The following is an 18196-nucleotide window of genomic DNA, read 5'->3' on the forward strand; positions in this document are numbered from 1 at the left end:
GTGAGATAAGTTAGTATAAACCAATGCAAAAACCTTATCATACTCTACTGTAGCAAATCACTAAAATTATTATTCAACATTGCATACTAAATGCCTCTGCATATTTAATAGTCCTATCCTCAAATAGAATCATTAAAGAAGCAAACATATGCAAACAATGCAAACATAACAGCAATCTGCTTAAACAGGACAATCTGTAAAGAGTGCAGCAAGATCCATACTTCCCTACCTCCAAAAAATATGAAAGAAAATTCCCACTGTATTAAATTTATCAGATCTTATTATGCAAAATGTTTGAACATTTTATCACATTCTGACTTTTCTAGGGAATTTTTGCAACAACGGTAAACTTTCTGTTTTCAAACAGCAACATGTGGACTAGTAAAATAGGCATAGTAAAGGCTATCAATGCCACTTTTATTGAAATAAAAGATGCAAAACATTGTTCTAAATAACAGCAAGCAAATCCTAACAAAATAAATTGACGCTCCAAGCAAAACACATATCATGTGGTGAATAAAAATATAGCTCCAAATAAAGTTACCGATGAACGAAGACGAAAGAGGGGATGCCTTCCGGGGCATCCCCAAGCTTAGGCTTTTGGTTGTACTTGAATATTACCTTGGGGTGCCTTGGGAATCCCTAATCTTAGGCTCTTTCCACTCCTTATTCCATAGTCCATCGAATCTTTACCCAAAACCTGTAAACTTCACAACACAAAACTCAACAGAAAACTCGTAAGCTCCGTTAGCGAAAGAAAACAAAGCACCACTTCAAGGTAATGTAATGAACTCATTCTTTATTTGTATTGGTGTTAAATCTACTGTATTCCAACTTCTCTATGGTTTATAAACTATTTTACTAGCCATAGATTCATCAAAATAAGCAAACAACACATAGAAAACAGAATCTGTCAAAAATAGAACAGTCTGTGGTAATCGGTATCAAACGTATACTTCTGCAACTCATAAAATTCTCAAATAAATTTGTGGACCTGAGGAATTTTTCTATTAATCATATTCAAAAATAATTAACTAAATAGCACTCTCCATTAAAAAATGGCAGCAAATCTCGTGAGCGCTAAAGTTTCCGTTTCTTACAGCAAGATCGCAAAGACTTTCCCCAAGTCTTCCCAAAGGTTCTACTTGACACAAACACCAATTAAAACATAAAATCACATCTAATCAGAGGCTAGATGAATTATTTATTACTAAATAGGAGAAAAAAAGCAAGGAACAAAAATAAAAATTGGGTTGCCTCCCAACAAGCGGTATCGTTTAACGCCCCTAGCTAGGCATGATGATTTCAATGATGCTCACATAAAGGATAAGAATTGAGACATAAAGAGAGCATCATGAAGAATATGACTAACACATTTAAGTCTAACCCTCTTCCTATGCATAGGGATTTTCTGATCAAACAACTTATGGTAACAATAATCAACTAGCATAGGAAGGCAAAACAAGCATAACTTCAAAACTTTAAGCATATAGAGAGGAAACTTGATATTATTGCAATTCCTACAAGCATATATTCCTCCCTCATAATAATTTTCAGTAGCATCATGAATGAATTCAACAATATAACCAGCACATAGAGCATTCTTTTCATGATCTACAAGCATAGAAAATTTACTACTCTCCACATAGGCAAAATTCTTCTCGTTCGGAATAGTGGGAGTAAACTCAATAAAATAATTATCATGTGAGGCATAATCCAATTGAAAACTAAAATCATGATGACAAGTTTCATGGTTATCATTACTCTTAATAGCATACGAGTCATCACAATAATCATCATAGATAGCAACTTTGTTCTCATAATCAATTGGAACCTCTTCCGAAATAGTGGATTCATCACTAAATAAAGTCATGACCTCTCCAAACCCACTTTCATAAATATAATCATCATAAATAGGAGGCATGCTATCATCAAAATAAATTTGCTCATCAAAACTTTGGGGACAAAAAATATCATCTTCATCAAACATAGCATCCCCAAGCTTGTGGCTTTGCATATCATTAGCATCATGGATATTCAAAGAATTCATACTAACAACATTGCAATCATGCTCATCATACAAATATTTAGTGCCAAACATTCTAATGCATTCTTATTCTAGCACTTTGGCACAATTTTCCTTTCCATCATACTCACGAAAGATATTAAAAAGACGAAGCGTATCAGGCAATCTCAATTCCACTTTTTTGTAATTTTCTTTTATAAACTAAACTAGTGATAAAACAAGAAACTAAAAGATTCGATCGCAAGATCTAAAGATATACCTTCAAGCGCTGACCTCCCCGGCAATGACGCCAGAAAAGAGCTTGATGTCTACTACACAACCTTCTTCTTGTAGACGTTGTTGGGCCTCCAAGTGCAGAGGTTTGTAGGACAGTAGCAAATTTCCCTCAAGTGGATGACCTAAGGTTTATCAATCCGTGGGAGGCATAGGATGAAGATGGTCTCTCTCAAGCAACCCTGCAACCAAATAACAAAGAGTCTCTTGTGACCCCAACACACCCAATACAATGGTAAATTGTATAGGTGCACTAGTTCGGCGAAGAGATGATGATACAAGTGCAATATGGATGGTAGATATAGGCTTTTGTAATCTGAAAATATGAAAACAGAAGGTAACTAATGATAAAAGTGAGCGTAAACGGTATTGCAATGCGTTGAAACAAGGCCTAGGGTTCATACTTTCACTAGTGCAAGTTCTCTCAACAATAATAACATAATTGGATCATATAACTACCCCTCAACATGCAACAAAGAGTCACTCCAAAGTCACTAATAGCGGAGAACAAACGAAGAGATTATGGTAGGGTACGAAACCACCTCAAAGTTATCCTTTCTGATCGATCTATTCAAGAGTCCGTAGTAAAATAACGTGAAGCTATTGTTTCTGTTCAATCTATCATAGAGTTCGTACTAGAATAACACCTTAAGACACAAATCAACCAAAACCCCAATGTCACCTAGATATTCCAATGTCACCTTAAGTATCTGTGGGTTTGATTATACGATATGCATCACACAATCTCAGATTCATCTATTCAACCAACACAAAGAACTTCAAAGAGTCCCCCAAAGATTCTACCGGAGAGTCAAGACGAAAACCTATGCCAACCCCTATGCATAGGTTCATGGGCGGAACCGGCAAGTTGATCACCAAAACATACATCAAGTGGATTAATAGAATACCCCATTGTCACCATGGGTATCCCACGCAAGACATACGTCAAGTGTTCTCAAATCCTTAAAGACTCAATCCGATAAGATAACTTCAAAGGGAAAACTCGATCCATGACAAGAGAGTAGAGGGGGAGAAACATCATAAGATCCAACTATAATAGCAAAGCTCGCGATACATCAAGATCGTACCACCTCAAGAACACGAGAGAGAGAGAGATCAAACACATAGCTACTGGTACATACCCTCAGCCCCGAGGGAGAACTACTCCCTCCTCATCATGGAGAGCACCGGGATGATGAAGATGGCCACCGGAGAGGGATTCCCCCCTCCGGCAGGGTGCCGGAACGGGTCTAGATTGGTTTTCGGTGGCTACAGAGGCTTCTGGCGGCAGAACTCCCAATCTATTGTGATCCTCGATGGTTTTAGGGTATATTGGTATATATAGGAGGAAGAAATACGCCAGGGGAGCCACAAGGGGCCCACGAGGGTGGAGGGCGCGCCCCCTGCCTCGTGCCTTCCTTGTTGCTTCCCTTACGTACACTCCAAGTCTTCTGGATTGCTTCCGTTCAAAAAATAACTCCCCCGAAGGTTTCATTCCGTTTGGACTCCGTTTGATATTCCTTTTCCGCGGAACACTGAAACAAGGGAAAAACAGAAACTGGCACTGGGCTCTGGGTTAATAGGTTAGTCCCAAAAATAATATAAAAGTGTTTAATAAAGCCCATAAACATCCAAAACAGATAATATAATAACATGGAACAATCAAAAATTATAGATACCAAAAATTATAGATACGTTGGAGACGTATCAGTCGCGAGCTCGGCTGGCCTCCTGCACCATGGCCACATACGCCCCTGGTCGCAACCTCGCTTGCGCACGCCGCTGCAGCCCAACGCGCGTCCTCCTCTGTGCCCGGCTGTGCCCGGGCGAGCACCCTCCGCGCCCTGGACCCGCTCGTGAGCGCCACAACATGTTGACCGGCCCTGGGCCACTGGCATGTGGGCCGTCCCTGGGCCACTGTGTTTGGTATGGGCTGGACGGGTCGTGGCCCATTTTCCTAGCACGTAGTTCTGCCAGTAAAGGAAGTAATGTGGTAGTGTGTAGGCCATGTTTGTTTGAGAAGAAGCTCCTCGTCATAGCGCCAAAAATCTTGTTTGCTCTCTCATAAGAGTAGTTGGGTAACCCGCAAGTATAAGGGTGAAGTAACCTAGCAATAAGTATTTCCATTGGTAGAGAACCAAGGTTTATCGAATTAGAAGGAATTCTTCTATCAAACAAAGTCATGGGTACCTAGACACAAAACACAACACAAACTTGTCCCCGGCACGTGAAGAAGGTTGACAAGCTTCTTGTCCTGCTAGTTACAAGATTAAATTGCCCGGTATGGTAGGAACTGATAGATAGATAAAATAAATAAAAACTTACAACAAAGAAATACTAAATTTGGTAAAGTTTTCAGTAAAGCAAAATAGACCCGGGGCCATAGGTTCCCTAGTGGCATCTCTCTAGGGTACAAGTGTACTGTGGTGAACAAATTACTGTTGGGCGGCGAATAAATTACAATATTTATATTTATGACTATGATCATTCATGGTACCGGCGCCGATGCCGCTACTGAAAAGAGGAAGCATAAGAAGCAGAGGATACGAAAACCTAACAAACTAGGGATTGGACGACTTGTGGTCACAAAGATGGCACCTGGCAAGTTTGAGCCATTAGAGCAGGAAGAACCTCGCAAGTGCTATGGGAACCAATTAGGATGCATCCTACGGGAATGCGCGAGCATCAACGACGATGACTTAAGGAGATTCAAGTTCCCCGGCCGGGATGATAACATAGAACAACCGTGGGATGATCCGAAGATGAAAAAGATTAACAATCACGCCATGGGCATGTTTAGCAATGATTTGGCCTCCTGGAAAGGGAGGGTGAAACGAGCTATTGAGGCTGACGAACCCCTGTCCAAGATTCTGGAGGAAAATCCGACACTTACGGAAGAGGAGTTCGAAAAGTTCAAGGACACTTGCGCTACCGAGGCAGCCAAGGCTAAGGTTGCGAAATTCAAGAGCCTTCAGCAAAGGAACACGGGGAACCATCGCCTCGGAAGCCGTGGCTACCTCGGTAAAAGGCCCATATGGGATAAGGAGGACGCGAAACGTGAAGCCGCGGGTCTCCCAGACCCCTTCGTGAAGTTCACCAACCCCTTGGAGCGTGACTTCATCAGGGCCCGCTACAAGTGGGACAAGGAGAAAAAGGTTTTTTACACGGACCAGATCACGAGGAAATTGATTAGACTACTGGAGAAGCATCACCAGCTTGCAGCCGAAAGCCCTACTTCTCCGATGAGGCCCAAGTGGGACACCCCTCTCAACCGAGCCTTGAACGAACTTAAGGGACTCCCTTTGGGCCAGCGACCGCAATATGGTCGTGTGCACGGCGCTGGAGACGGCGCCACGTGGAAGGTGTTTTACAACGAGGTCCCGGAGGCCAAGAAGTAGAAAAAGAAGTTTAGTCAGGCGGACATCGACGCAAAGGTGAAGCTTGCAGTCGAGAAAAAAACAGCTGAGGACGCGGAAAAAATAGCCGAGGAGAAAAATGAGTTGCTACAGCAGGCAGTCAATGCAGCTGTAACTGCCTGCAGAAATGATTTCGCTACTAACTTGGTTCCAGCTATCATCAACTAGACGAAGGAAAATCCAGACAAGACGGTACATGATTTCCCGATGCCCAGTTTCGTCGGGAGCAACTCCATGAATAACAACAGCACCACACCATCACTTGCTCACGCAACCGGGCCTCCTCTCGCGGTCGCTCCCGCTCATAGCAGCCCGTCCTCAGTCTCTGGCGCGCTAGGTGGGCCTTCGTCTTTGGCTGAGCTCGACGCCGTATATATATCGGAACCGTTAGTTTGCGTCGAGATCCGAACTTTTGTGTGGATAAGGTTCCTATTTGTTGATTTATGGTTGATCGCATTTACTCAAGCGGAAGCCATGTGGAGGACCTTTTCGTAGCAGTGGACCAAAAGGGCAACCTAGGCCCTGTGTTGGCAGCAGTAATCAGAGAAAGAACACAGCTCCTTTCTAGCATTGATCTTTGAGCATCATCTCTTTTGGGCAAGCCTATGAGGTAGGTTTTGTTGCATTGTTAAGGTTGAAAGGTTCCATCTATGCCTAGCTGTTTTTAGCAAGTTTGAACATTCATTGGCTGCAAAACCTGTTAATGGTTCGGCACTTTTTAGATCATCTCATCGATAATAGCACCTGTTCTTACTGGCCCTGTTGGCGCCATGTTCACGGACGGGGATTTAGCGCCTGAAAGCTGGCGTGCCCTTGATTCACGGTCTTTATTAATCCATGGGCGTTGCACGGCAGCGTAGCAGCAGGAACCGTTGGTTTCACATTGTTTTACTGTGGCTTGTATATTAAGTATGCAGCCCCATACGTCAATAGATTGCTACCAAAAAAACAACCATGTACATCAACAAAACGTTGTTATACTGTAATGCAAAACTACACCATCGATGGAGTACGTGTATTGCTTGATGTAGTTTACTGCCGATGCAACCCGCCGTCCGCTCATGTCTTTGAGCGCACCCAGGACATCGTGGATTGGGTTGGACAAGTAGAATCACCTCCAAGCCACTGCATTGGTGATGACGGCCGCGTGCACGTCCTCACTGAGATCAACATCATTCCAAGAGCACGCGTCAACATGTCCCTCCTCTCCGCGCACTCCTTGTTGAATGGGGATAGTGCGATCAAGTTGTAGCGGTGATCGTGTTCCACGACCACCAGGCCACTCCATACCGCGTCAGGGTATCGTGCGGCCATGATACCGTGTGGGCATCCTTCTTGAGTGCGTCCCGCCTAAGGCGTGGTCTCAACTCTCAAAGGACGGCTAAGAGGCTCCTCCCTATGTCCCGCATCATCTCCATCGAGCTCGTACGTACACAAAAGGGACATGTCCTTCTTTGTCCTGCACGCGGATGTTGAGCACCCTGGCCTCATACCGTGTGTTGCACATCTACACGTCGATGATGGGTGTGTGCTCGACGACGATCTCGATGATTTTGAGCTGCTAGTTTGTTTTGTGGAAGTGGAGCAGCTGCACAGCCAGGTTACCAGTGCAGTATTCCTCGAAGGCACCAAGTGCACATACGGGTGCAGCAGGCATGTTCATTTTTTGTTTGGTGCAGCAACAATATTCATGGACTTGTGTAGCACTTTACAGTAGTAGGAGCAGACAGTAGTCAGGAGGCCTACTTACGTTTCGCGGCGACCATAGCGCCCATGTTGCCAGAGCTGCGCCCCCACAGCCATGGTTGCACTCCTCGTGCGTGTGACTGCGCTGGGGGAGGATGCAGGCAGGCAGACGCCATGGACGATGTGACCAGTGGCGTGCCCACCTGACCCGAATCAGGTGGCACAAGGATTTGATGGTGGAGGCGATGGAACATGTGAGTGCGAGAAATAGGAAGAGGGAGATGAGAAGTTTCCGTAGGTGTCCGCACCGTCGCCGGAGATGACCGGAAGTGTCAGGTCGAGCTAGCGGCGGCCTGCTCTGTAGTTCTGTAGTTGGAGAGAGAGAGAGAAGGAACGGTTAAAGGAGGGAAAGGGAGAGATAACCGCCCGTCTGTAGTTGCTCGGGGGACACTCATGTACCGCTTTGAACGTGGAAAGGGGCGCTGCCAGTATACACCAGACAATTTCTGATCCCAGGATTCCAGGAAGTTTGGCCTTTGATGCACATGTGTCTAGCATTTTAATAAGGAAAATGATGTACTAGCGTATTACACTGTGGTACTAGTACGGTGAATATTACCGGTCATTTTTAGTTTGCATATAAGATTTGTCTGAAGTCAAATCTTGTAAAGTTTAGCCAACCTTATAGAAAAAAATACCAACATTCACAACATGAAATTGATATCATTACATGTGTCATAACTTTAATTTTCATACCGTATAACTTTAGCATTGTAGAGGTTAGTAGTTTCTCATATAAATATGATTAAAGTTTACGAAGTTTGACTTCGGGCAATTCTTATATGCAGGGTAAAAAGGACCGGAGGGAGTATATCTCTATACAACTCACTCACTCTCCCGTCTTTGATTAGTCGTACACATGCTGCTCTCAAGCAATAATTGACCAACATGATGAGACCATTCAACACTCACTCATCGGCTGTGTTTTCGCAAGGCAAGTTTGGCAATGGTGTACCACTTTGGCTGGGAGGGCGGAGTACCTACCCCTGTCAGATGAGACCTTGGGCGGATGGTGCGCAAGACAGGATGAAAGCATGGAGCACCGTAAGTCCACGCGGTCACTATGCTTGCTGACAATGTGGATGCTGTGGAAGCATAGGAATGATATAGTGTTCAATGGCATCACACCGTCACTTCCAGGTGTATTGCATAGACTACAGGAGGAGGGAGCGCTTTGGGTGAAGGCAAGTCTGCTCAATGTAGCGGTGACAGGAGAGGAGTTGGCTCTCGTGGAGCGGGTAGGGCATGAGTAGTTCCGTCTTAAGTGAGTAGTGGGTAGGTCGGATAAAATCCGCATGTAAATAGATATCTTGTTGTAACGGTGGTTTGGGGCTCCCCATCCCTCTTCTTATTTAATGAATGATACACACCACCACCACTCGTGCGTATTTGAGAAAAAAAATTGACCACCTTTTTATACTTAGTCTATTATGTTTCTGGTCACACCGAGCATTATGGATCAAATGTCACAATTATTACTCCCTTAGTTTTTATTTACTCTGTATATTAGCTTTGATCAAAGTCAAATTTTATAAAATTTGACAAAGTTTATAGATAAAAATAACAAATCAACACCATTAGATTCATTATTGAATAGACTTTCACATCATATATATTTGTTATTTTAAATGTGAGGAGAGGAGAGCGCGCCAGACGGCCGGCGGCGGCGGGAAGGGGCTGGAACGCCGCCGCCGGCAGGGGAAACCCTACTGGGAGGAGGGGTCAGGAGGAGGGAGCTGCTGGCACATAGATTAAATCTTAATATTTCTATTCTAGACCAGCACATGCATAAAGAAAAGTGACGAGAGAGAGGGGGGTGGGGGGAATTGACGTGGTAAGAGAGCAAGGTTAGGAGTAAAAGGTTCCCGCTCCAATAAAAAGAGTGCACACATATGATTGTGCAGGATTTGGATAATGGCATGTTTCACTTACACTTGTTAGTTCATAATTAGTTGCTATTATGGCAACTCTATAAACTTACATTTTGAGTGACCTTAAACACATCAAGTGGTGGCACCTACATTAAATCATAACCCGTCTGTCCCTAGACTAACATCCACAGGCGGGAGAGAGAGAAGATATTGATGTGAAAGGAGAGCAAGACCAGGAGCTCATGATATAAAAGTTGCCCTCTCCAATAAAAAGAGTGCACATATATGATTATGCAAGGTTTGTACAATGACAAATAAAGGTTGTCGTCTCATTACAACAATACGAGGATACTAGACTATTGTGTATAACTTGCACCTATTATGCCAACTCTATAAACTTGCATTTTGAGTGACCTTAACCACATCAAGTGTTGACGCTTAGATTAAATCATAATCCATCTGTCCCTAGACCAACACACATAGACGCACACAAGGGGGGGGGGGGGGGATATTGACGTGAAAGGAGAGAAAGGCCATGAGTTCATTATATAAAAGGTGCCCGCTCCTATAAAAAGAGTGCACATATATGATTATGCAAGGTTTGGGCAATGGCAAATAAAGGTTCCTGTGTCATTATAATGATACGAGGATACTAGCCAACCGTGAGGAGTAACACAACACACACGCGCGCGTGCGCGCGCGCACACACACACACACCGGAGAGAGGATATTGACGTGAAAGGAGAGAAAGGCCAGGAGTTCATTATATAAAAGGTGCCCGCTCCTATAAAAAGAGCGCACATATATGGTTATGCAAGGTTTGGGCAATGGCAAATAAAGGTTCTTGTGTCATTATAATGATATGGGGATACTAGCCAACCGTGAGGAGTAACACACACACACACACACACAGTATTGATGTGAAAATAGAGCAAGGTCAAGAGTTCATGATATGAAGGGTGTGCGCTCCAATAAAAAAGAATGCACACATATGATCGTGCAAGGTTTGGGCAATGAAAAACAAAGTTTTTGTGTTATTATGATGATACGATGATACTAGCCAACCGTGAGGAGTAATACACACATAGAGAATATTGATGTGAAAATAGAGCATGGGCACCACCGGTCAACCTGACCACCGACATGGAATATAAGCCACGATGGCACGTGCCAACAGATGGCCACGTGCACGAACAACTGACAGCTCCGACTTTGACGACAGGCATCATCCGGGAAATATGCAGGACTTGCGCCGACCGTGCCTCCCAACCACCGAGCGCCTGTCATCGTCACCACCTGGACTCACTCCACCGCGAAGTCCAACATGTCCTATGCATTCGCAGTGTATTAACTGTTGATGGAATCGTGGCATTGAAGTGCACAGATGAATGGTGAAGGGGCCTTCGGTACATGTTCGTTTCTATTCAAACGAGGGTGTAAAAAACTGTGCCCATCAGTTACAATGCCCTGTCACGGGTGATGCACCAAAAGCACGTGAAGATCACTGGAGACTGAACATGTCACGTGGCTCTGTGCACAGCCGAGCTACAGACTTTCATACAAGAAGTCAAGGCTTCGTTTACCACAGCGCCAGGAGACTGCCGCAACGCCGGCCCAAGAAAAATGGATGTCCTGTTGGTTTTGTTTTGCATTCGAGGAGTAATTAGTGACATGTTTTTTAATTTCTTTTCCAATCATTCATTTTGAATGCGAAAGCATTTGATTCTCAACACCTAACCTGGTTCTGGGTTTACTAAATTTAACAAGACACACTTATTCCACGATCCATCTCAAATCAGAAATTCAAATGTACATTCCTGGTCCTGGAGGAGATCATGCCAGAAATATCACAACTCGAAGGAGCAGCAACAACAACCTAAAACATAGTACTACTAGTAGTACTTGTGAACACTGATATGCAAGTGTGAACCCTCTTGGGTAATCTACTCGTATCACAGAGCCTCAATCCAGTACACGTCCCAGGCAGCGTCGGCATTGCTGTGGTCGATGACGTCGGCGCCGCGGGGCCATTGTCCTACGAGTAATGGGATGCCGAAGCAGCGCAGGACACAGTGGAGGCGGACTGGGTGCAGTCCGCAGTGAGGACATGTAGCAAGGTGGCAGAATGAGCAGCGGCCACGCCGAAATCCAAACTCACGGCCCATCTGTTTGACAACAAAATTACGTGCAAGATTGGAAAAGAGAAAGCAAACTAAACAATACAAACAAAATTATGTGGAAAGATTGGAAAATTGAAAGTCATGATAATTTGTTGTGCAGTTGACGTGCATTCTCTATCTCAATAATAGTGCATTTGTAAACAAAAGGCCAAGAGGGAACAAATTGTTTACTTTTGATAAGTTTTGACACTTCCTTCTCAGTTTTAAAATCCATGTCAGACTCCCTGGAAAAAATGCATCTCTAGCTTTTCAAATCCCAGCACTTGAACGGGCTGAGGACAAGAGGAGTAGGCCAAATGGCACCTTACGGGCAAGATCTCCCTCAACCACACTGGCCTCCCCGCATCACTTACACCACGGCAGAGAGGAGATAGGATCGTGGCTTGGCACAGTATCAAGCTACAGAAAATTATGAAAAACTTGAATCCCAATTGCATATGATACCTCACAGAGTATAGGTCTAGGAACCTTTTCAATTCAGTTTCTCTCAAACCACCACCACCAACAACGTAGTCACCGTCTCTGCGACTCGAGAGAGAACACCAAGTAAGGGGAAGTGATCATGGTCACTAAGGAATAATAGCATACAGTGCAAATAGACATTAACTCTGCATGAAGAGTTGATGGCTCGCCACAGCCCGTACTGATCCTGAATATTACAGTACATGTACAGTATTAGTCTAGGCTGAATAAACCATGCTTGTTTGTAAACAAAAAATATCTCAACTCAAGACTGCATGGTACCATATCCTGTGCCATTCTCAAGCAAGAAGCTTATATGATAGTCATCCTTCAATTCATGTTTGAACACTCTTCCAAATGCACTTACCTATATTGAGAGCTATCAAACATGTAAGAGTGGTCATGTGCACACCGTGGAAAGAGAAAGCCGCTTCATGATGATCGCAAGCTTCTGTTTCTTCAGTGTCGCAGGGATAAAAGTTGCTTGGCGAGAGGTCTGCTAACAAAATTTAGCTGTCCGCAAAACATTGATTATGAACTCAAAACCTAGTTAATCGCAGCATGTACCTCCATAGTGCAGATTGCAAATTCAGCCAGGTTTATTCCGATTCAAATTTGAGCAGAGCTTGCAATCACCGCCCGATCCGATGGACCATTCCCGTGCCGCGGCCAGATCCGAAGTGGATGACACACCCCGCACCCCTCACCCCGCACGAGGCACCGGGGGGCGGCGGTTGATGACTATATCATCGGTGTCCCGTCAACCCGGATCTCGTTGGTATTTGTGCAGATGGAGGTAGCCCGTTGGGAAGCACCGCGATGGAGGTGGGAGAGGGTTTGGGAGGCGCGGCCAGATGTGAAAGGGGGAGGTGGCTCGCCATGGAGATGGAGGGGAAGGGGAGAGGATTGGGCGGTGGGATCTAGATCGGGACGGAGGAGGGAGAACAGAATGGATGAGGAGAGAGAGAAACGAGTGGAAATAGCCCAGCCCACACCATGAGCATAGCACGGCTGGAAAAAAAATACTACTAAAAAAAGTCTGAAACATTCGTCACGTACTCGGAACCGTTCATGGGCCAGGAACCTTTGCTCGTGGGCCGAGGACTGCACGACGCCAGCATTGACAACCCTACTAGTGAGCCTACCGGGCTAACAAGGGGGGACCGTGGACCACTTTGCTCTATATATGGAAATAAGAAAGAGTCACCTAAAATACAAAAAATCTAAAGAGGGAAACTAGCCGGACCATATCCCAATGCAAACATATGGCCCTTATTACAACCTCCACAAAGAAACACCATAGGTTTGCTTTTCCCTATATATATATATATATAAAGAGAGAGAGAGAATATTCCATTTTTGTTGCCTTTCGGATGTTTTATGCCACACACATATGTGTTTGCAGGGCGAAGAAACCCCGTGCACCATACTCTACTTGATCAAAGGCCAGAAGGTGGACGTGGGAAAGGGGATGATAATGAACCCCATGCAACCCACGTTCCACAACCAGCCGATCCCCGCTGGGCACTTCAGGGTTAGCTTGTCTAGTGTGAAATCAGGGCACGACCATTTGCCTCCTCCGGTATATCCCGTGGGAGAGGACGACGAGACCCCTCCACGGATTGGAAACTGCAAGGGTTGGGTGCTGCTATGGCCGAAGAATCTTATTCGTCTGGAGCCGGCTAAGAGCACACCAATAACCACACATCAACAAGCATGTGCGGAGACCACCACCCCGCCTACGCAATTACCAGCTTCTGTAGTGCCGAGTGAGAGCGGCGGACGACGTGATGAAGGGGGTGCAATAGTATTGGCTGATGTAATCAGTCCTGTAGAACAGAGAATGGATGATCAGACGGAGGTCGACCCTATGGGTTTCCTCAATACAAACGCGTATGACTGTGACATAGATATAATGAGTCAACCATGTGACGAATCGGGCTATCAGCATGCTAATGAGGATATGGATGATATGCCCGGGCAGGAAGGTCGTTGGAAGGATTGCAAAAAGTCTCTCTTCATGAATTCCTCACAGGACACGCCTGAAGATGTCGCCTCAACACAGGCTCAACTAGCCGGGGGTCGTACAGTGCTTAGCCCGGGAACCCTGGGGCAGGGGTTAAGGAAGGGTCTGGAAGGTGTGCCCAAGAAAAAGGAGAGGAAGAGATCGAGGAATATAACTGCCTCCAAACAAGCCAGAGCACAAAGCAGCCAGACGATGCATTCTGAAGAGCGTGTACCCGTGAAAGGTGCGGCCATGTTCCATCTCACGGGCGAGCCGATGCTACCACCGAAACCGCTGGAGGCACTATCAGGGGATCTCAGGAGACTGCACGACCATGTGCTGTCGACTGAGAAAAGCCTACTAGCCTCAAAGGATCCAGGATATCCTACATATGCAGCTCGTGTGCCTGAGAGGAAGTGCTACGTCGAGACACGGCCCGCGAAGGTGTTCTTCCTGCGGTTTGACCATATCTTTGAGATGTTTCTGACAAGGCGGCTTGATTTTACAATCCTCCGCCTTTTTGCGCTACATATGAGCTCCGTCATGAAGAGTGAAGAAGTCTTGCAAATCTGTGTGGCGGATCCGTACTACATGCGCGAGTCTTTCTTGAGTCTCGACGACTTTGAGTGTGAAACTGCTAGGGAGTACCTCCAAAACTTCATGGTACAGAATAAGGACCGGTAAATTGTCCTCGTGCCTTATCATCCAAAGTAAGTCAGTTCCAGACAACCCTTTCGTACATTTCAGTCATTCCTTCTCTCTCATATGGGGAATAATTTGAGGTGTCTTTTCCCCGCAGCAACGGGCCCGTCGTCCTTATCGTTCTTTACCCACAAGTCTCCCACGCCGTGTATTTTGACCCTTCCAGAGACTACGAGAAAAAAGACTACACCCACATAATGAATATTCTAGATGATGCTCTCCAAGGCTTCAGCATTAGAGGTGGCCACATGTAGATCAGGAAACAAAGGAACAAGAAGATGGGTTTCGCGCATAAAACTAACTTCTCCTGCATCCATGTCCCAAAACCAAGCAAGAAGGATGGATTCTACATCGTCCATCTCATGATTCAGTTCAACACGGATCACCAAAAGCTTCGCATGAGAAGCAGAAAGGATGATCATATCCACAAGTGGCTAGAATCTCATGGAGAAGCGGATTATAAACTTAGAGATGACTTCTTTCCCATCCAAAGCGACATTGCGACGATCATCATGAAAGAAGTCATCGATGAGAAGGGGATGTTCCACCACGGCCCTATATCGCGAGCTGATGTCCGAACTCACATAGGCATGCAACGTCTAGACCTCACGCCATTCAAGAAGCTAGGGTCCATCCTCGATGATATGGAAGGATGAAACTTCTAGTGATTTATGATGCCGATGATGATGATATGTGTCGGTTGAACTTGTATACTTTTTGTAGGGATGAAACTTTGTGATGTCCATGGTCTCTGCCGAACTTGCGTAACGCTACTTTGTTAGTTTGCGTACGATGACTTGCGTACCTCTAGTTAATTAATTTGCATAATGTATGTTGCATCTACTTGCTAACCCTTTCTTTTTCGGTGTTGCTCTAGTATATTTTGTTGCATATATATGATTGTACATCCTCTTCATGAACATGCATCTCTAACAGGTACCTAGTTTCTTGATGGTGAGATGAAAGTGCTATGTCGTGTACAAAGGGAAGGTTCCGAGGGTGTACAACGAGTGGCATGAGTGTCAGGCGCAAGTGAATGGGTTCTCGGGCGCCAGCCATAAAGGCTTCAAAAGTAGACAAGAAGGAGAAGCTAGTTACTTGAGGTTCACGCTAGCGCGAGAGAGGACTCGTAACCGCCACCTCATGTACTGCATAGTTCCGCTCTCACTCATAGTGATAGCTCTTCTCGTGTATACCTTTGTTTAGATGGATGACGTTGTAGTTGCAAGTATTCGAGACTTGCTTGTATCGCTATTTTTGAGATGATGACAAGATACCACTTTGTGTTGGATGATGATTATGATGAGACCATTTGTATGTATATGCTATGATTACATTTGTGGTCTCGCAGGCATTTGTATGTGTATCATGATGACATTTGTATGTGCTAAAGATTCTTCTATAAAGCCTATTCAAATACAAAACAAATATGCCGAAAAAACAAAAAACTACTAAAATTAGTAGTAGCGAGTGGAGAAAAGTTAGCAGCAGCGCGGTAGTAGCATTAGCGCGCACAGGAGAAGCACGCTATAGCTATTAGCAGTAGCGAGCTTCGATTAAGCCCGCCGCTGCTACACTTGTGTAGCAGTAGCGCTGGTGAGCATGCACTACTGCTACGTGTTAGCTGTAGCGCCTTATTAGTAGCGCCGGTCCCCGCGCTACTGATACACCTAAAACCCGCGCTGCTGCTAGCCTTTTCCCTAATAGTGATAGGCATACTCGAGGCCGATCATCTAGATTTGCATTACTTACAGACAGTGAGCTTCATAAATGTTGACACCTGATGCTGCAAGTTACAACTTCTTTCAACCTAAAATAGATTAATGCACAGTAAAAAATAAATTGAAAAAAATCGCAATCATGATTTAAGATTACAGGTTCACTTTATATTCACAAAAAGTAAGGGAAAGCTGACAACATAAGTTGGGGAAAAAGACCATCCAGTACAGAACAAAGCAACAAGGAACCAGGACAGAAATGGGCGCAAGGAAAATACCAACAATGACAAGCTAATATGAATCATAACCTTGCAAGTTCTACATAATCATGAATATGCAATGAAAATGGATGCAAAACTTCAGTGTAGTAGGAACTATGCAAAAGCAGTACCAAAACAAATTTTATTCAACTGATATTGCATATACGTACTTTAAAGGAGAAATAGAAATCAACTTGATCAATAAAGGTCAGAACATGTGACAAATATGAAATAACAGGTCCATGCTACTCCAGATTATGTATGCTTACAAGCAAGAGATAGGTTCATGTGTTCAGAATCGATCCAATTGAGGACATGGATAGGACATGTTTAGCCTGTTTGTACAATATGGTTCATCTTTAAGTTTCATAAATGGTCATCCAAAGATTACGCATATATGGAAGGCTGCACCTGAAATTGATATCCTGATATAGAGACTTAACTAAGATCAGAGCAGAAAAATTGAGAATTTCTTTGGTTCACCTGACTTGCTTCTTCAACTTAGCCACGGCTTTAGGAGATTGACAAATATCATCCCCATTACCAAGCTGCTTGTTGAGATTCAACTGAGACCGGAGTAGCAGTATTAGCGCTGAGAATTTCTTTGGTGCGCTTGTCTTGTTTATTCAACTTAGCCACTGCTTGAAGAGACTGATGGATACCATCCCCATTACCAAGCTGTTTGTTAAATTGATAGGAAAAATGGTTTGCCAAATGCACTTCCATTTCAAGACCTCCAAGTTTGGATTTCCATCAGACATCCTTAACGTGCAGAGGAATTACCTCACTAGCAGTAGATTCTGCAGCTATCTATTCAAGATAGCAGCTAAAATTTCATGGGGTTTTTGAGATGTACCGTAACCATCATCTAGGCATGTGAAAGCATAAGTAATACATGAGAGAATCAGAATTGTACAACTAAAAGGAGCTGGGGTGAGATTTTTTACCTGGAACTGGTTGATAGACATCGTCTTCTCGTACTCCTTGGTGTTGTAGTTGAATCCGGCGGGTTAAGCTGCCTGCGTGATGGCCCGACGCTCGGCCTGACCAGAATAGGGTGCCATGGCAACCACTGTGTCCCGCAAGGGAAGGTGGCGAGCGCATCAGCGATTCTAGAGGCGTAGTAGACCACCATGACGACGATCTCCTCGACCCATCATCATTATCGCAGACCGTATTGCTTTTAGAGTCTACTTCCTCAAGCTAATAGGTAGCCGGAGTGTCAGGTGATCACCACTATCCCATTGTCTGGTGACTGAGAGAGAACTTCCCAATAAAACAAAGATTGAGTTACAACAATAATACGTGGGGTTCATCAAACATTTATCAAATCTTTGTGACCTGTGTACATACCTGGAAATGCTACTTGCAAATATTTGTGGCAAGTTTGAAGTTGTGTCTATCATCACCAAAAAATGAAGTGACATTACCATATTCATCTATCAGCAATGAGAAGGTGGTAAACCTGCCAATTGTCAAGCACACTAAAGTACCGAACCATTAGATATCAGATCAGTATCACATAGTAAGATAAAGA

The 18196-nt window shown here is 44.5% G+C and overlaps 1 protein-coding gene across 10 annotated transcripts; it reads right to left on the bottom strand.

Moving 5' to 3' along the window:
• Positions 1–11105: 11105 nt before the first annotated feature.
• On the bottom strand, positions 11106–12956 carry LOC123061523 (uncharacterized). 10 transcript variants are annotated; one of them, XM_044484651.1, is made up of 5 exons: positions 12342–12956; positions 12120–12161; positions 11816–12034; positions 11684–11736; positions 11106–11497 (listed from the first exon to the last, which is right to left on the bottom strand). In XM_044484651.1, exons 1-5 carry the CDS (start codon positions 12362–12364, stop codon positions 11487–11489), a joined length of 348 nt encoding a protein of 115 aa, XP_044340586.1. In that variant the 5' UTR covers positions 12365–12956; the 3' UTR covers positions 11106–11486. The 10 variants fall into 10 exon arrangements, 3 of the variants coding, with proteins under 3 accessions (XP_044340586.1, XP_044340588.1, XP_044340587.1); XM_044484653.1 differs by lacking the exon at positions 11684–11736 and having other exon boundaries at positions 11957–12034; positions 12342–12470; positions 12542–12953; XR_006429101.1 differs by adding an exon at positions 12257–12341 and having other exon boundaries at positions 11106–12034; positions 12542–12956.
• Between the last annotated feature and the right edge of the window lie 5240 nt (positions 12957–18196).

This window comes from Triticum aestivum, chromosome 3A (assembly GCF_018294505.1).
Source record: "Triticum aestivum cultivar Chinese Spring chromosome 3A, IWGSC CS RefSeq v2.1, whole genome shotgun sequence".
Lineage (NCBI taxonomy): Eukaryota > Viridiplantae > Streptophyta > Magnoliopsida > Poales > Poaceae > Triticum > Triticum aestivum.